Source organism: Mesocricetus auratus, unplaced genomic scaffold, assembly GCF_017639785.1.
Source record: "Mesocricetus auratus isolate SY011 unplaced genomic scaffold, BCM_Maur_2.0 Super-Scaffold_100018, whole genome shotgun sequence".
Taxonomy (NCBI): Eukaryota; Metazoa; Chordata; class Mammalia; order Rodentia; family Cricetidae; genus Mesocricetus; species Mesocricetus auratus.
In genome coordinates this window covers 19,247,496-19,267,913 of record NW_024429199.1, presented here as the reverse complement: position 1 = coordinate 19,267,913, position 20,418 = coordinate 19,247,496, and the positions used below count along the sequence as shown (strand labels likewise).

The 20,418-nt window shown below is 39.1% G+C and overlaps 1 protein-coding gene across 1 annotated transcript in view; it reads left to right on the top strand.

Moving 5' to 3' along the window:
• The window catches only part of Ptprk (protein tyrosine phosphatase receptor type K), a 517,652-nt gene that overhangs the window by 250,539 nt on the left and 246,695 nt on the right, over positions 1-20,418 (top strand). The window contains 2 exon segments of the mRNA XM_021224035.2: positions 5,350-5,431; positions 7,401-7,516. Coding sequence (XP_021079694.1) covers positions 5,350-5,431; positions 7,401-7,516 — 198 coding nt within the window.

Genomic DNA, 20,418 nt, shown 5'->3' with positions numbered 1-20,418 from the left:
TTGAAACTGTTTCCATACCTGGCTGTCAGCAGGATTTCTTGTGGTTCTGCCATGGTTGCAGAACATGACTTACCACTGCCACATAAAGTCATGAACACCAAAAAATTTACCTTTACATAGATTGGGGAGACGACTTGGTGGGTAAGAGCATTTGTTGAACTAAGGAGGACCTGAGTTTGTATCTTCAGCACCTGTACACCACCTTTACACACACACACACACACACACACACACACACACACGCACACACGCACGCACGCACGCACGCACGCACGCACGCACGCACGCGCCTAGAACCGGGTAGCTTTGGCTAAATGAGTTTTAAATCATCTTACCTTGGTCCTCACTTCCCATGTACACCTTCCACCTCCTCCCTACAGTGCTGCTGCTTCTCCGTAGTCATCATACTAAGATATCCCAGCTTCAGCCTTCAAGCTATCTGTCATTTGTCGATTCATCAACTTATATTAAAGTTTGATTTTATTGTGATTTTCTTATGCATCTAACATTGTAAATAAATTCTTTGTTCATTTTTACTGTAGCCACTTTGGGGGCGGGGACTTAAGCCCACACAAATGATGCTAACATTTATACTGCATGATGTATTTTGATAAACCATCAGTTTCAGTTGGCTCTATAGTCGACACTAGAAATCCTGAATGCTGCATTCTTCTCTTTAGCTCTTTTCTCATTCTCCTCCTATCTCCATCACTTCATGCATTCTAAACTTCAACCATTCTCCCTTTCTTAATAAAAATAAGAAAACCAAGATCTAATTATAGATTCTCCTTTACCCATAAATCCTAAAGTATCCCTCGAATTAAAGTGTGTGTCTCATCCAATGTTATGCCATTATCCATCTTCACATTGACATCCTCAAATATTTCCTATCAAGATGAATCATCTCTATTAACATATAACTATAGTTAAGTATTGCTCATCTTGAAACAAAACAGAACTTTCCTTTGACCCCATATGTTCTTAGACCCTTCATTTAATTCCTGTCTATTCTCTCAGACTTCCTGTAGAACAGTAGTTCCCAAACTTCCCAATGCTGAGACCCTTTAATAAAATTTCTCATCTTGTGGTGACCCCCCCACATCATAAAATTATCTTCATTGCTACTTTGTAACAGTCAAAGGGGTCACACCCTTTAGGTTGAGAACCCCTGCTGTAGAAGATTATAAACCTTTTCCCCCTTCTCTGCTTTTGTGGACATAGATCAGGACGGATTCAGTTCTACCAACTACACATAACGTGAGGTCCTTGTTTTGGGCCTCAGGCCTCAGTCACCTAAACAATGGAGTGCTTTATGTCTCTCTTTACCTAGAACTGATGGCTCTCCTCTCTCTCTTGTGACATTGAGCTCTCCTTCCCTCCAGCCAGAGTTTCCTTTTCCATCTCTATGTGTTTACCTCTCTTCCCAATCCTCAACCTTTAATCCCATCAAGGTAGAAAGTACAGGGGAGAGAGGGAAGATTTTCTTGCACAAGGCCTTCAGGGGTGATAATGTTCACATTCACGTGAATAACCCAGGTTCAGGGAAGCTAAAGCAGAATGGTTGTAAGTTCGAGGCCATTCTGGGCCATATAACTGCTGTGAGGTGAGTCTAGGCTATCTGGTGAGATGTGCATTTCTCAGATGAAAACAACCAAAATACAGATGTTCATATATTGAAACTCACATAAGGAAGATAAGTCAACAATATGACAATGATTATATTGTTTCTACAATGGTTTAAGATATATATACGTGCATGGATGATTGGCCTTTAATGATCTCATTTGGGATGAGAGATACAAGAAATATGTACTCTGCTGAAAACTTCTGTGGTTGAAGCTGCAGTCTTAGTGACATCTGTGTGGATTACAGATGGCTGTCTTAGTCATTATTGAAGTCTGCTCCCATTATAAATGTAGGCAAATTTCTAATTACTATGAATTTTTTACATTAGCTCAGGTTATTGTTTAAAAGTTGAAATCACAAAACCACAGATTTAAGAAGGTTTAAGGGAATGAAATACCAGATTATTTTATATTCTTTGGAAATTGGCTGTGTACTTCGTGCTTTGAAGAGAGGAAGACAGTAATAGGAGAAGATTTGAATTCCAAGCATTTGTCTTTGATGGGTGCTTTCCCGCCCTGGTGTCTGTGATGGCTCTGTTCATACAGGAGTCTCTGTGGGCCAGGATCTGTGCTGTTTCATATTCATTATCTGAGTTAATCCTTCCCAAAGTTCTGAGGTGGATATTAATAGTTCCTGTTTTAGGAGAGGAAACTGAGGTTTAAATTTTATGTAAGCTAAAGTTAATTTATATAGGTTTTTATTTTATTTGAAATGATAATTAAAGCATGTGGACCCATTACATATCTGACTTGGGAGTTTCGGCATTTATCACTAGGATATAGTGAAAGAAAATCAAAAGTAAATGTTTTTCTCTTTTCTCTAGTACCCATAGAATCTTTCATGGCATTTCATACATCAATTCATCATTTTACTTGGAACATTCACTCTTCCCAGGGATCTTGTTTTTTAAGCAAGATCAGAAATGTGCAGGTAAAACTACATAGACCTAGAGTCAAGTCATTTCTTGAGTGACACAGGACAGCAGTCCATCGACTGGAGACAAACTTGGTGACCCCCAAGTTCACCACTAATGATGCAAGATGTTTCCTCCTCTGCATCAATTCCATTTGCTGGAGGATAAAGTTGTCCTCCTCTGCATCAATTCCATTTGCTGGAGGATAAAATTGTCCTTGTTCTGTAGGGAATACTACTTTTTGCTCTTCCACTTTAATTCAACTTCATTTATTTAGTTAATAATGCAGGAATGTTGCTGGACAAGCAGGAATTTGATTACACTCATCACCTTCAATATCTCAGGTAATGGGGTGGAGTAGACACAGGCAGAACCCTTGCACCCCGTTCCCAGCGAGCCTCCGCAGACAAGTTAACATTGACATCTGGCATGCCTTCCATTGCTGTCTTCTTCCCGGAAGCCCAGGTCTAGCACTTGACACCCAGCATCAGCTCTGACCTGAAGATTAGCCTCAGCAAGCTGCGTAATTAAACTGCTGGGATTCGTTTCCCCTGACTGGACAGAAGAGCCCTCACAAGGTGAGGGTTCTGTGAAGGGTTAGTGCTGAGTCCAACTTTAGCAGTAAAGGAATCCGAGCTCAGAAATTTCTCCAAGCTTCTGTTAATGAGGCAAAGATAGTACTTAGCAGAGAAAATGAGGTCACTAGAAAGAAAACTTACTCTCCCCCTCCCCTGCAATGAAGAGCCATTTTTGCCCCCCTTTGAATCCACGCCTAAACATATTTGAACCTCAATTTAAATGAACAAATAAGTTTTCCTCAGGGGTGTAGTAATCTTGCTTAAACTCACACTGATAGGGAATTAGGGAAGTTGGAGAATTCTAAAGTAACACTAAGATATGTCAAGAAGTTAGTATTCAATGAATGCTATCCCAGATCTCATCAGAGATACTTCGCTTCCTCCTGTCCAGTACGAATGATCTGGCTAAGACAGAGAACTACCAATGGCTAATACCAACAGATACTTCTAAATGTCATTTCCACTCTACTTACTTCCGTATTAGAAGTTATTTCCTACAGTCCTTTATTTTAAAATCCAACCTCCCAAATCTGCAAGCTGTTATCTAGCTTTTATACTACCTCTTCAGGCTCTGGCTTTCACCGGTACCCACAATGTTTACCTTACCAGAAGCACAGCCTGATTCCAGGATTCATAACTCCATTACAAGGGAGCAACATAGCTGGAGAGCAGCAGATGGTATCGGAAAGCATCCTTGCTCTCAAGTTTATGTCTCTTAGATGCACAAATACCTGCCATATTCCAGTTATTGTACCTCACCTGACCTTGGCTACTCAGTGTTGTCCCAGTGTTGACCTGGCCGAACCCCCGGGGCGCTTCTCTTTCTCCCTAACCAGGACATCATCCACTTTACTGAACTTACATCTTCTAGCTTCCTTGTCAATCTTGGCCTTCATCCTAGTGGCTTTTTTCTCTCCCCCATCTCACCCTGACATGCTGTCCCTTTAACTCCTAAGTAGACAGCCCACTTCCTTCCAGTTTTGTTCCTTCCCTAAATTTAGACTCACCCAGCCTTCTTCAGAGCTGCCCAGTTATGTCTCAGCATTCCCCTCTTTCAGGTGTCACAGGGAAATCAAATTTGAAATAGTAAAATGTACCTTGTTCTTTAAGTATGCATATTGGTCTTTATTACTGTTCTGACTAGGTCCTGATCATGTCCTTCAGCTGGTAGCCTGTACGAGAAATCATTGATTTTGTCTGTATATCTCCATGCCTATGGAATCAGCATCGTCTGCCTTGACTGTTTCAATATAACTATTATTTTCCCCTTTTGATTCTCATTGAAATTCTGTCAAGGCTGCTAGAAGACTGCCTGCTTCTTCTGGATTGTTTCTCACCTAATGGCCATTCTTTATAGCCTCATTTTATGTTACATGGTCACTTTAAACAGAAGTTCCATCACATTTCCTCAAGGGCTTTGCAAAGGAGTCTGCAAATTATCTATTTATCTCCACGGATAAAGGAATCAAGTAGGAAATTGAATTGCTGAATGCTAAATCTGTTTTCCCTTAGAAAATTGCTGTACAAAACTTTAGTTTAAAAGAAAATACTTCATGTAGTTTTGTTACGTGTGTGTGTGTGTGTGTGTGTGTGTGTGTGTGTGTGTGTGTGTGTGTGTGAATAAAACTCTATGGCAGGGTCCTGTATTTGGCCGTGGCCTCCTTTTTTTTTTTTCTGAGAATTGATCATTTCAGATTGTTGGCAGACTAGCTACCTTATTTAACTAGTAAATTAGCATGAAATCTCACAAAACTCCTTAGTATCGGCTTAAGCATATTGGGACTGTGCTAACTCAGTCACTTAGCTACTATACAAACTTTACTTTGGTTATATGCAGAAGGTTTAAGAAGTCAAAATACAAACCTGATGGTGGTGATGCACTTGTTTTTAGTCCCAGCACTCAGGAGGCAGAGGCAGGAGGTGCCTCCTGAATTAGAGGCCAGCCTGGTCTACAGAGCTAATTCTAGGATAGCCAAGGATACACAGAGAAATCCTGTCTCAAAAAAACAAAATACAACAAACAAAACAAAGAGACAAAAAAAGAAAGAAAGAAAGGGAGAGAAAGAATGAAAAAGAAAACAAAGAAAGAAGAAATCAAGTACATATGAGATACAGTTAAAAGTTCCTAGTAGAAGAAAAATCAAATTTCCTTTTGGGGCATTATAGCTACCTTCTACTGTGGACATTCTTTAAAAGTGACTGTTGTAAATGTTTTCCATTTCCTCCTGACAGGTAATATTTGAAGCTGAAGTCTCAGGAGGGAGAAGCGGTTATATTGCCATTGATGACATCCAAGTCTTGAGTTATCCTTGTGGTAGGTTTTGATTAAGATTTGTATTTTTCTGTGTCCTTTCAGCCCGTGCCTTGGATTGTCAGGGAATGTTGATTGTTTATTGCCTGGTCATTGTTATCCATTTCGTTGTTGTTATTCCCAGGCTTCTTGGAAAGAACACTGAAATATTTCCCAGAAATTTCAAGTCAAGTATTTTCCAGAGTTGTACCTACATGTATGATACGATTCTTTCATTTGTTTTTACTTACTGGTAACAAGCACATTACATTAAGACTTTTTGAGCCTTTGGGGGATGTTGCCATTCTGTATGAAAGCAGAGACACGTAACAAATCCAAGCTCAATAACAGAGGCAATAAAAATGCTGTCTAAGGTATCTGATTTACTAAGTTTATACCGTGGAAATGAAGAGGATGAATTTACTCACCTTCTTCCAAACTTAGGTCTATTTTTTTTAATTATCACCCTAAATATTTGAGTTAATCAGCATTAAATAAATAAAGTGTTAAAACAAATCTGGCTTTACTGACATAGTTTTGTGAGGCCTTTAGTTTAGCTCTGATTATTTTTTCGACTTCATACTTCAATTTGTGCTTAGTTACATTCCCCCAGAAAAATTATTTTAAGAATTCAGTACGAGCAGGAAGAAGTTACAGACAACATTTCAGACTCCCTTCATGATATGATTTGCCAGCAACAAAACCTGTCAGGTCCTATTTAAGAGGACTTTGTGCTCCGTGGTCATGGTGAGCCATCTCTAGGGCTCTGTAAAAAGGATTTATGAGGTCTGCTTTGTGATTACATCATGTTAACAGTAAAGCACACGCAGGTTGACTCTTCCACTCCTGATAACCGTGTCTCGGCAGAGACCTGTGGATTTGCATTTCTGGTCTGTTTGGTGGTGCTGCTGGGCTGGGGTTCGTTTTGTCCATGTTGTTCTTGCTGAAGTTCTTTTTCTATCTTTTTTTTTTTCTTTGAGCTAAAGGAAGGCGGGTCCTAGGGAAAGAAGTCCCAAAGATCAAATCATTTATCCTGTGTGTTATATGCTTAGAAAGGTACCAATATGATCCCCTTCAAGTTCAAGCTTAGGAACCTCACTTACTCCACAGTATAATTGTAATGTATTTCTGCCTGCTCTGCATGTCTACATCTTCCGATGTCAGACGGCAATGAAAGGCTTTTGAGAATAAGGTAACTGATAATTGCAACTGCAATGCTATTTGCAGTATATTATGCATCTTCAAGACATATAGTATTATTGTTTAAAATACTATTGTTGTTTAAATTCACCAAAGCTTAGCTTTGGGCATTTTTTCCTCCAATGGTGAACATTGTTTGGGCTTCAGATTTAAAAGGAAATTTGTAGTGAGTCCTGGTTTGACAGTCAGCTCACTCATGTGAATGCTTTATGGTCACAGACTTCACTTTTGTTATTCTGATGGTTCTTTTGAGTAACTTTCCCATGGCTACAAGCAAACAAGAAGGAGATGTTCCATTTTTAAAAAAGCAAAGATGTTCCCTTCTCTGATATATAACTATTAAGGTTCGAAAAACTGAACGAATGGTTGTCTAGTTGGTTAAATTGTGTGTAAATAGGTAAGTGAGCCTGTAGCTGTGAGAATGTGAGGGGGTCTTGAAATGCCGCCATTTTGTTTTTCATTAGACTGGTACCTACCTGTTTAATCCCTTTGACTTCCTTGAACTTGACTTTTATTATGACTAATGCATGCTAGAGCAGCTGTCAGCAGTAAGCATTGGGTTTTCACTCTGCATAATCCCGTCTCTTCAAAAGAGGAGTTGATGTGTGTGAGATGTACTAAGAGGGGAATGTAAGAGGAAACGTGTGTTCTGGAGAAAAGGAATGTCCAGTTTCTTCTGCATATTAGTGCTAGTCCAGGGTAGACATACTATGAACTGTGTTCCATTGTGGAGAAGGAGAATGCCGTATTTTTTCTTGTGAACATAACATGTATTTTCCCCCTATTTTCACAGATAAGTCTCCTCATTTCCTCCGTCTGGGTGATGTGGAGGTCAATGCAGGGCAGAATGCTACATTTCAGTGCATTGCTACAGGGAGAGACGCTGTGCATAACAAGTTATGGCTGCAGGTAAGGCCCCTATAGCTGCTGAGCTCAAGGGTTCACTCGGGGGGAAAAACATCATTATGTTGTTTGTGGTTGTCATACATACTCTCGCTCTCCTCTCTACCCCCCATGTGTGTGGAAAGACTATTTGTGTGAATTAGATTTTTTTGGCTGTCTGGAGATTCATAACATACACTTTGCTTTATTCTGCCAAAAATTGTAAAGGTGTATAATTAATTTATATTACTCTTGGTGTCTAGTCACGTCTAGTCATTCTTAGGCTTCTCTAGAAATATGGAAAAAGAAGTAAAACTAAATTCTCATAATAAATATTTTGAAAAACAAATTAAAAAGGTAGTGGTCCCATAGGGGCTGCCAGGCACTCTTAGTTTAAGAAACTATTGTGAGCATTTCAAGAGGGCACATGGAAGGGAAACAATGAAAGTGTTTTCTTTTTCTTCTCTTTTTCAGAAGTTTGTTTATGAGCGTTGGTTGTAGATCTGACATTTGATCATCTGCCTTGTACATGTGAAACCATAACAAATCCTTATTGAATTGCTTTTGATTTGACATATATGTTGGGGAAATATACATGTCATGAAACTTCAAAAGAATCAGAGAAAGATCTTTAGAGCATGGAATTGTTTTGCCTTCAGACAAAGTACTGAAAGTCTTGTCACTCTGAGGTGTCGGGAGGGTTGGAAGTATGTGACAAAGTAGGCCTCAGCTAGAAAAGATGCCAGATTAGCTGAATATTTAAAAATAGCTGTAATAGTATCATCTGGACTTCATCCCCGCCTGTGTGTGTGTGTGTGTGTGTGTGTGTGTGTGTGTTTGTTCGTTCTCAAGCAGGTGTGTGTAGATGCATAAGTACATGTATGTACATGTGTTTGGAAGCTAGAGGTGACACTGGATGTCTTTTTCAGTTGCTCTCTGCATTATTTGGAGACAAGGTCTCCCACTGAACCTGGGCTTTTCCCATTAGGCTAAACCGATTGGCTAGTGACATGCTCTGCCACAGCCACCTCTCTGCTGGTTCAGGTGACCCACACACAGCTGCTCCAGGCTGTCAGACATGTGCTCTGCCAACCTCTGATCTGTTGATAATCTTCTGTCTGTATCGCATTAAGGACAGGGACTTGACTTGTTTAGAATTCTGAATTCCTGGGGATGCCAGCAGATTTCTTAAAGACAAATTTCTTAACTAATTTAATGTTAAATTAGTTTCTCGAACACTGGTATGGGGATTTAGTTTGCTATAATCTCCAGAGTAGTGAAATTAGAGTGAGGGATACTTAATAACTTCCAGATATTTAGAGATGATGGTTATTGTGCATCATCATTAAAAGCAAATGTAGTGTAATGTCCAGGGTTATGCTAGGTGTTGAGATGTCTCCTGATTCCTGTATCAGTCCAATTTGATGTTACCACAGATGTGCATCATATTATGTAAACCCATTTGTCACTACTTTTGTACCTTATTTGATTTGTAGTTATTACAATATCCTCCTTTTGGTCCAAATTTGAAAAGGAAACAAAATGTTCCCTTCATTTCTCTGAAGATGCTAATTCTGCCTATCTGCAGATATTGGGAACTAGAATACTTTATCCCAGGGAGAATATTGTATAATGTCCAATCTGTCTTATGGACAAAATGCTCAGACAATTTTCTTATATCTCTCAGTCTGGCAAAGTAAGTACTTTAAAAAAGGATTTCAGATTGATATTCTAATCATTCTTCATCTTTTTTTATAATGGGAACATTGGTTGGTATTTGGTGTTAGTTGCAAGACCAATAGTCTGTTCTTGGAGAACCAGAAATGGCTCTGCAGTCTGCCACTGGTTTTATGCTCCAGGATTTAATGTGACATTGAAATAAAAAGGGTTTTGTATCCACAGACACCAGCTGCCTTGTGACAACAAAGACTTTCTGGACTGTGCCGGTCCGAGTGGGCTACAGTCAAAATGTCGCACGTTTTTTGTTTTTTCCTATTCTGCGGATTGGCTCATTTTACTTGGTTACTTGAAATTTTCCTTCTGCCATTTTTTAAGCCATAATGATAGAAAATGGGCTTTGGAAATTTCGTTCTCTTTTGTTTATTTGTCCTCTCTTTAGACTTTGCATTGGCCATGGAATGTGATTTTTTTGTGTCTTTATCTCCAACTTTGACATTGGCATTGCATGGTTCCCCAGCAATGCACAAGTTCACCTTGCTGATTTAAACGTCATTCTATTTTTTTCAGTAATGCCACACAAATTTCCTTAATGTTGTTCTTTTAAATTATTCTACACACTCAAGAAGGTACTACAAGATATCATTTGTGTAGTTGAGTGGTGCTTTCACTGACAAATTTTTTTTATTAAATAATTATTATATGGGTGTTTTGCTTTTGTAATTTTCTTAGACAGTGTCCCATTATATAGTCTTGTCTGGTCTGGAACTCACTATATAGCCCAGGCTAGCACAAACTCACAGAAATTTGTCTTTGTCTGCTTCCTGAATGCTGGGATTAAAGGTATACACCAGCAGCAAGGCTTGTTTTGACATTGTGTATTTCAGTGAACTGCAAGCATGTCCAGTTCCCAAAGAGTCCAGAAGACAATATCACATTCTCTGGTACTGGAGTTACAGATAGTTGTTGGCTGTTCTGTGGGTGCCAGAAATTGTACCCAGATTCTCTGGAAGAGATACAAATATTCCCAACCTTTGAGCCATTTTTCCAGCCCCTTAATTAAGTCATTTCCATAGTGGTAGTATGTAACAATTAAACACTTAACACTGACTGGTTCTTATGTTTATATGAGCCTATCAAAAATTGGTTACTTCAAAAACTATTCATCTTTTTCCAAAAGTAGTAGACACAAGTAAACAGCAAGAACTGTGACTTCACAGTGAAACCATACAAACTTAGTCATATGAACAGATGTTAAGTTATTTTTATTTAGGGTGTAGGGTAGCATGTGTTGGTGCGGAAGAGCAGGGTTGAGTTCTAACCTCATTTCTACCCCTTCGAACCCAGTTAACTGGGCTTACATTTCAGTGGCTTGTCTGGGCCTTTATTTCCTTATCTATAAAAAGAGATGTTGGATCAAGATTCAACCCTTTCCAGCCATGAAGCATTAAATTAGGCCTTTCTATTATTGTGATGATTTGAAATGTGGCCTTGATAACCTTCTTTTGTTTGATGGAATAATGTAAAAATTTTGTGCCTTTAGTTTTATGTGAAAAGAAACAGTCTTTTAAATTAATTTTCATTGTATGAACAAGTGCTGAAAATAGCTGCCCAGAGCCCCAGCAATGCGCACTTGGATCCACTCAGTTAAAGGTTGCCACTTTCTCTCATAGAGGTAGTGGAGGTGTGCCCTACCGTGAGGGTAGGTAGCATAATAAGTGGTGGCTAGCTTCCTAGGTCCCCCACATAGTTCATATTCTACCGCAGTGATTCAATTAGCAAAGTGTCTCATTATGGACTGTTAATAAAAGCTACAGCAACTTCTGGTAGTCAACTTTAAAAGAAAAGGGACATGTTACATCCCTCCCTGGAAAGTATTTAACATGATTCCTCATCATTGTTGTCCTTTCCTGAATTCCATAATGTAAGTATATCTGAGGCATGCAGTCTTCCTCTACTTGTAGTTTCTAAGTTGTGATATTTATTTCTGATTTATTTTTTTATCATCTGCAGTGGCATTCCTGTTAGGTATGTAGAGAGGTGGTGGGGAGAGCAAGTGTTAAGAGATTCTAAACAGACTGAGGACACCTTCCATTTCTATCATGGTGGGTAGAAGTGTAGGTGAGCATGAGTCTATGAAGTTGTTCAACTTGTGTTTGAAGATACTTCTTCTCTCTAGGTCTGTAGAAAGCTGTTACAAAATGTGCAGCACGAAGTGTCCTTCCTGTCCACATGGGACAGTCTCACTGTCCACAAGGCAGCATGCTGGAACACTTTCCAAAATGGCTGGCAGTCTACAGACTAGCACTATAATGAAATTAGGAGGCTTTCTGGGAGACAGTTTTAAAAATGTGTGTTATGTATATTGTGATGTGGCATAAAATATATTTTAAGATATAGTAAAGAAGACTGAGGATAAAGCCTCTAGTTCTGTACAGAGTACCTTTCTCTCCTGTCACCAAGCCCAGGGGAGCATGCGAACTCTTGGCTTAAATGCTTAACACTTTAGCCAAATTAACGATATTAACTTTTTTCATGTAAGCATGTTTTTCATTTCATTACACTTTTTAAGCTTTTGGTTGTATTTCTAAGCAACCCTAATTCTAGAAAATTGGTTGTCCACATTTTAAGGCTTATGGTAAAACACAGGTTATAAGAATTAAGAACAGCGGTAAAATTATCAATATATATATATGTGTATTGAAATAATTTTAAAACATCTGCCGATATTCCTGAGACAAGACAGGTAATGTTCACAGGAAACTAATATGAGGTTACATCTTTTATAGATTAATGTTGTTCATGTTCCTTTTTCATTCTATCTTTTTTATATGAATAGTAGATAAAGTGACTGAGGACAAAATGAATAAGACTAGAGTTTCTATAGCTCAGTTGGTCATCTGGTTGCCTAAATGCATGATGTTCTGGGTGCAGTCTGCACTACAACACAAGCCAGTAACTGAAGGCAAAAGAATTAGAAGGTTAGAGTCAATCTAGGGAGGTTTGATCCAGGCATGGTACTCAGTAAGTGAAGGCAAAAGAATGAGAACGTTAGAGTCGATCTAGGGAGGTTTGATCCAGGCATGGTACTCAGTAAGTGAAGGCAAAAGAATTAGAAGGTTGAAGTCAATCTAGAGAGGTTTGAGAATAGCCTGGCATATGTGTCACTTATCTCCAAAATGTTAAAGAGTGAATTTATGAGCAAATGACCAACATGTTGCAGCAGCATCTTTCTACATTCTTACCCAAGAGACATTAAGACATGTCTATAACATTTTTATTCACAATATTTAGTAACTTAAAAATTTAAATGAGCCTGAACTGTAGAATGTATGAATAGCTTGGAGTAGGATACTGCTTTACTGCCTAACAATAAAAAAGTGAACTACTGGTGCGTATATAGTCCACACATGAATTTCGGCAACATGTAGTCTAAACTGGAAACAGACTAAAAATAATTCAATACATATTATCTCATTTGCTTGTTCCTACAATGAAAGTTAATGTAAAAGACTGTTCCATTTAGAACATAAAAAATGAGAAATCCAAATAGTGGCTCTCGTCATAAATTTTTCTATGTTTATTTATCTTATGTATATGAGTATCTTTCCTGTATATAGATATGTACACCATGTTTATGCCTGTGTCCATGGAGGTCAGAAGAAGGCATTGGGTCCCACAGAACTCTAGTAACAGATGGTTGTGAGCTACATTCTTGGTGCTGAGAACCATATTCAGGTCCTTTGTAAGAGCAACAATTTCCCTTAACTACTAAGCCATTTCAATGACCCCAAATCCTGGTCTCCTGTAGGACATGAGGACTGAACTGTGACTGAGCAACTTTCTGGGGGTACCGCAGAACTTAGAAGAGAACATTGGGTCAATGAACATGCACCTGTAATCCAAATGTTATCCTTGTTTATTCTCTGTGTATACATTTTAACTAAATGAAATAAAATGGGGAACAATTTACTAAACCACACTTTTTTTTTCTAGTGTCCCACCTACTGGCAGTACTATGGCAATGGCCCAAAAGCATTATGGGTGTCTTTGTAAATCCTGTCCATCTAAACTTAATTGTTTAAGTTCCAAGGCAATTTGTAATCATTAGTCTCACTAAAATATAAAAGAAAGTTGTCTTTGGTGTTCTGAGAATACCTAATAACGTAGGGACAGAGGAGGGCTGAAACGGGCCGCACTGTAATGAAGATATGAGTATTCTTTCATGAAGGTCCAGTGTAAGAGGACAGCTACATGGCAAATCAAATAGAGCCCATTGCTGGAACATCTGTCAGACCATATGCTTTGGCTTGAGGTTCTGTGTAAAACCTAAAATGCTAATGACTCCATCCATCATCACAGAGCTTGGCAGGCATGCATCATTGAATTGGACAGGGAAATTCAGCATTGGATTTATTGAATGGCGCAAAATGTGTGGGTAGGTTTGGTGGCACCATTTGTTTTGGTGAGTTGAAATGAGGCTGTATAGTGTGCTACTTACTGGTAATCTTATGCAGACTGCAGGCAGAGCCATGGCAATTGGGCCAATCTGTCAGTAATCGCCCCTAGTACTGGCCTGGTGCCTCTTCTGTGGGCCTGCCAAAACTAGAGAGTCGGCCACCACTTTGCCCTTGGTGAGGCACAGTGCTGCTAATGTAGTGTGATACAGTGAGTTTCTCAGCCAAAGGAAATGTCATTCCTTATGGAGCAACAGATAATTTAGGCAATGGCTTGAGAGTGGTAATTGGAGAGTGAAATTAGTAGAATGAGATGCAAATTGCTCTGAAAAACAACTAGAGAGGGGCTGACCTCTTCAGGTCCCAGCTGTTTCCAGCTGTGAGTCAATAAAAGTGGTGGATCCGAAACTTCGGATCATGTGATGTTTTATCCGTTTGCTCAGTTGCCACAACTGCATCCCGCTACTGCACATGATTGTCTACAGTGAATGCAAATATGAAACATGAATTTGAGAAAACTGAGGGGTTAAAGTGCCAAATCTTCACCTGGCCAAATGTAACCTGCCCCGTTTCAGATGCCACTTTGCCTACCGTAGTCTCCAAAGCTGCCCTGCCAGAGCATCATCTGAGGCTCATTGCCAGTGTCCTAGGCTCGTCTCTACTGCCTTAGGCTCATCTCCACTGCCCTAGGAAGAAGCTGGAATTTGAAGCAATCCCCATTTCTAGGGATTTTATTGTTCAATATCTTGAGATTTTGCACAAGGAAAGGAAAGTTTTCTGAGGAAATTAATCTGTGTCTTGATAGGATAGTTTGTACCAGAAAATTCATCAAAAAGAAATAAAAGGTATTTTTGAAAGCTAACCTGGTTAGGCATGTTAATTCATGTTCAGTTCTCATCGATACCATTAAAAGCTGGAAAGAGAGTGAGAAGTGTAAAATATTGTAAACTGTCCAGATGTCAGAATTTTCAAACTTCTGACATCTGTGTGTAATTGGCTTTGTGAGGGGCTTCCATAGGTCTGAGATATTAGAATAACCAAGATAGCATGTAGTTCCCAAGCCGGGAATTAAATGTGAAAACCTGATGTCAGGATGGTCAAAGTGACAACACACATAATTCTGGAGGTTTGTGGAAGGTGAAATGGGATTCATAAAAATCTCAGCTTTTAGGGGTCAATATAAGTAAGATATGATTTCCTATTTATATTCCTGAAGTAGAATAATCCAGTTTTAAGTTTTAAAACTGTGTGTTCGGTCATATAAGTTGATTTGAATTCTGAGCCCTTTATTTGGGGGACTGCTGAGCCCTGAGCCGGCTGCTGGAAGAGGTATTAAAAGCATAATTGGTGCGGGATCCAAGCACGTTCCAGGCTGCTAACACTCCTGGAGAGCATTTACACTTAAGGCTGCATTTTAAACTTGGGCCTTTTAGCCTCAAGTGATGATTTCAGAAGGAGAGCAGAATCATAATAGCATCAGCAATCATTTCAGAGAGGAAAGTGTGCAGCAATGACTGGGATGTTTGGTGAGACCATTAGAGAAGCTGTGGTCGAGACCAGAAAGTCAGCATACCCAAGACCCATGGAAGTGAAGATCGGTGGGGTTCGAAGACAGAAAGCAAACATTTAGTTGTATGAAGTGGGGCAGCAGAACAAGGAAGATCTTACTGAAGGGTCACTGTGAGGGAAGTTGATAGATACAGTGAATGGCAAGCCTGGGCCATGGGCATGGGCAGAATTGGCAGTAGCAATGGCTGCTGTTGGCAGTACTGCCATCAGGCAATAAAGGACTGCTCAGACTGGGCAGTGCAGGGCATTCGGAAAATCTGCGGGAGGCACTAATTAAAGAAGATGAATGGTTCTGGATCTGGTGGGTAGTAGTTAACAGATTTTTGAGGAAATGGGAATGTTATACAGTATAATTCTCCAAGCCTCAAGGTTTGACTTTTATAGTTAGTCTGTCTTTCACTGTCTGGCTTGAACTAACTTGTCTCTAGAACCACTGGTTACTTTCGCCCTTTTTCATAACTGCGTATAAAGAATCTTAATAAGAGTAAAAGGTGAGATATCCTAATGGATTTTGGCCCTTTAACTTCAGTGATTTGCTAGGACAGTTTGAATCTTGTGGCAAATTAAAGCTTGGTGTTGTCCATGAGGTACAGTTTTTTGTTGTTGTTGTTTTGGTTTTTTTTTTTTAAACTTTGGTGCCTTTGCTTCTGACTCTGTAGTCTCAGAGTAGTAATGAGAGTTGTTAGACTTTCTCTTTCATACGGTCCTAACTTCTTGTTGTCTACCTTGACCCAAATTGGTAGATGGAATCTAGCCTGCTATTTAATTCTAATGGTCCCTGTTTACTCTCTCATTAGACAGTAGTGATTCTTCTAGGAATCTCCTGCTTTACAGTTGAGTTCTGTTCTACAGTTAGTTCTGGCTTTGAACTAACTACTAGCTAATAGCCATCACCTTATAATGCTCATTTCTTCCATTGAGTTATTCGATTATTGCAGTTCATACATTGTATTCTGCCTTCCTAGAAGTCTTTGTGTAAAATACCTTGCATGTATGGTAGAGGTCTTGAGATAAAGTCACTAACCATGGATCATGGATCAGGAAATTTGTCTTTGGCATCTTGGATGTGTGTCTGTATGTGTGTGCATGTGCACTGTGCTGAGTTGTGAGCATGGGAAAGTTTCCTCATTGGCAAATTTTAAGGGTATTACTCTTTTCTTTTTGCAGTTGATACTTTCTTTATGGAGAGTTCAACACTTTACAGACACAATGGGTTTTTAAAATAGTTTATATAACCTAGGTGAAAGGTCTAGAAACTACATCAAGTATTATAAATGAATGATAGTGACATATGCTTTAAATCCTTATCTCTTCCAAGATCTCTTCATATCAGAGTCTGCAGATAACAATTATCACTCTGTACCTGAAGGTAGCACTATGCAATTGGTATGGAGGGGCTTTTCTCAGAGTATTTTCCTTAGGCATGTCACAACTTTCTTAATGAGTCACTGTGATACATATCACATTAGACTGTGACAAAGTCTTTCCTTCTACCCTTGGGAAATTGTGATATTCTCCTGTTTCATTTTATGTTCCCTTTTTGTATTTAAAAATTGCTTTTGTATTAAAAACAGCATTCAATGTAACACGTTTCAGTGTGGCATTTATATGCATAATTTATCTTTGTTGATTCTCAATCTGAAAGTCAGATCAATGAGTAGATCTAATGTTCATGAGATTATTTTATAATACAATAAAATGCACATAGGGAAAGCCACCCTAATTAATGGATCTTGGGGTGTGTGTATGTGTATATGTGTGTGTGTGTGTGTATGTGTGTGTGAGAGAGAGAGAGAGAGAGAGAGAGAGAGAGAGAGAGAGAGAGAGAGAGAGAGAGAGAGAGAGAATGAAAGATACATAGAGACAGGAGTGAGGGAAAGTACTTTTTGTGCCTGTGTCCTTGTATAATCTAGGGCAGGCTTCTATTACTGAACTACATCTTATACCATCACTGTCATGACATTGGAACATGTCCCCACTCACCGTAATGTAGTTTGGGTGATTTAAAGCACATGTGCCCTTTGATAGGTACGTCTGCCTCCTCACTTGCTTTTTCTCACTTCAGGTCAACATGGTTCCATTTCCTTTGTGTTTTCCAGAAGTGTGCAACCAGATCCAGGGTCAAATTTGATCCTGTGATCACAGTGTAAATGGGACCTATTATGATACCAAGGGGTTCAATGACCTCATCTTTCTTTATCTTAGCACTGCTATCCCTCAATGCCCTTAGTTCATCAAGTTGAAAAAGGTAATTTTTATGCTTCATTTTTTATTTTATTTCTTTTCTGTTTATTTTTTGATTTGCTTATTTTTAAAACGGTCATACAAAATAATGTGTTTCATGATGCTATTTTCATACATAATTTATTTTTGTTGATTCTCCATTTCATTCTCTGTTTCTTTGCTGCTCCTGTACTCTTCTGTGCCTCTTTGCTTTAATGTAACATATACCCTAATATATGCCTATCTCACACTGTGTGATGATTAATCTCAGTTTCAATTTGATGAGAACTGAAATTACCCAGGAGATGCCCTGCAATCTTTGCTTCATTTGTTTGTTCTCAATATAGCAAGTTGGTGTGTTGCCACCATCCCCAAATGAGTGATTTTGTTTCTATCAGTATTATTATAAACTCCTGTATTAAAAAATATGTCATGGTAGACTTTTAAGATCCCCCATGAAGGCCTCACCCTCCCTGGGGATCAGAAAGGAGATGGGATAGGGAATCATAGGGCATCAGGGAAGCAGGGGAGGGAGAGGGAACTGGGATTGACATGTAAAACAATCTTGTTTCTAATTTAAATTGTCTTTAAAAAGGAAAGAAGAAAAACAAAAAATAAAAGTAAAAATAGTCATGGCTTGCCAGATGGTGATAGTGCGTGCCTTTAATCTTAGCTCTTGGGAGGCAGAAGCAGGTTTATGTCTGAGAGTTAAGACCAGCTTGGTCTACAGAGTGATTTTTAGGACATCTGGGGCTGTACCCTGAAATACTGTATAGAAAACCCAAAAGTGTGTGTGTGTGTGTGTGTTCAAATTTCCTGAAACATGTCTTTCTATCTTCTTATTCTTATTCTTTTTCACTATGTGCCACTTGACAATTGAGGCGCCAGGCCTAAGTCTGTACAAACATACAGATTGTTCAGCATCAGAAGTGACCACAGTGTGAAGTATGGTGAAGCCAGTGACAATGGTGTTCAATGTGGGGATGCCAGTGGTGACAGTTGCACCTCTCTGGTTCTGTGCTGACTGTGAGGAGGCTGTGTGTGAAGATGCCTGTGAACTCTACTTTCTGTGAGCCTAAAACTGTCCTTCAAATGACTTTTGGGGGTTAAGACGAAAGAAAATGGTTTTGGGCCCCTGATACACCAGTCTCAACCTCCTAGTTGCTGGGCTGCCAGGTGTGCACCACCATTCCTGGCGTCTTTTGCTATTGGGTATTTTCGTTAATTTTTCTTTTATTGTTGTTTCATGCACTGCATTCTGAGCACAGTTTCCCCTCCCTCCATTCCTTCCAATTCCCACCCTCCCCTCCTGTCCATATCTACTTCTCCATTTCTCCAAAGGGTAGGGGGGAAGCGTATCTCCCATGGATATTCACTGAACATGTCCTAATGAGTTACAGTAAGACTAGGCACAAAAGCAACACAATAGGAGGAAAAGGGTCCTAAGTGTAGTCAAAGAGTCAAAGACACCCTCCCCCACTCCCACTGTTGTCAGTCCCACAAGAACATGCTACACAGCTATAAGGTACATGCAGAGGATGTAGCTCACATCCATACGGGGTCCATGTTTGTTGCTTCAGTTTCTGTGAGCCCCCAAGAGCCCTACTTACTTGATTTCCTAGTCCTTGTTCTAGTGCTGTCCTTGACCCCTCTGGCTCCTAAAGTCCTTTCTCCTCATCTTCTGCTGGGTTCACCAATCTGGGTATTCTTGGTTTTCAGTAACACTGGGGAATTATAACCCTTAAAAATTACTTGCTTGTTTTAAGGACATATTGTTTAATTACCTTTAAAAATATGTATTTTTTTATTTTATGTGCATTGGTGTTTTGCCTGCATGTTTTTCTATGTGAGAGTGTCTGATCCCCTGGAACTGGAATTACAGACAGCTGCGGGTTGCCATATGTGTGCTGGGAATTGAACCTGGGTCTTCTAGAAGAGCAGCCACTGCTTTTAACTGCCATGCTGTTTCTCTAGCCACTGTTTAATTACTTTTATTATAACTCCATTGTAAATATATAGATATTGGATACATTACACATTCATGCTTTGCTATATTTTAGTCTGAATTCCAACTGTAACAGTTCTTAATGTGTAATATTGGTTACTATGTCTTGTGTTCGCAGTAGTTTTTCATGTCTTTTAAACTCATTTTCTTCTTAATTTTTGAAATGAATATTTTTACATGTGGTAAAGAAAAACCATCACAAAATTTGCCAACTAATTTTAGGTTTGTTGTTCAGTAGTGCTAATTATGTTCACATTGTTGTTATATGAATCTCCAGACCTTTATCAGTTTTAAAACAAGATAATATCATGCCATTGTAAGCTAAAGTTTCATTCCCTTTTGGCTTGTCTGTAAATAACCTCTGTTATGGATGTTTCATGAAAGTGTAATCAATCAGTGTTTGTCTTCTCATGGCTAGTTTGTTTCACTTAACATACTCTCCTCCAGACTCATCCAAGTTATTGATTTTAGTTGGACTTCCCTCTATTATTTTAATAATATTCCATTGTGTATATATATGTATATAGCATATTTTATGTATGCATTATCTATTATGCATATAAAATATATCAATCAATTATATCATGCACATTTATTCGGGACTGTTATTGTTAGGATTACTATTGTTGGGATGAAACACTATTATCAAGAACAACTTGGGGAGTTCATCTTAGGGCAGAATCTTGGAGACAGGAGTGATGCCAGGGAGGAGTGCTGCTTACTGACTTGAACCTCATGGCTTGCTTAGTCTCGGTTTTTAAAGAATCCAGGACCATCTGCCCAGGGATGGCACCACCCTCCATGGGTGGGCCTTTCTCCTCCCCATCAATCACGATTTTAAAAAATGGTCTACAAACTTGAACACAGCCCATTCTTCAGTTATCATTGTCACTATTGAGGTTCTCTCCTCTCAAACATCACAACTTGTGCCAAGGTGACATAAAACCAACTGCCATGGGGACTGTGTGGGTTTTTTGTTTGTTTGTTTTTTTTTAAGC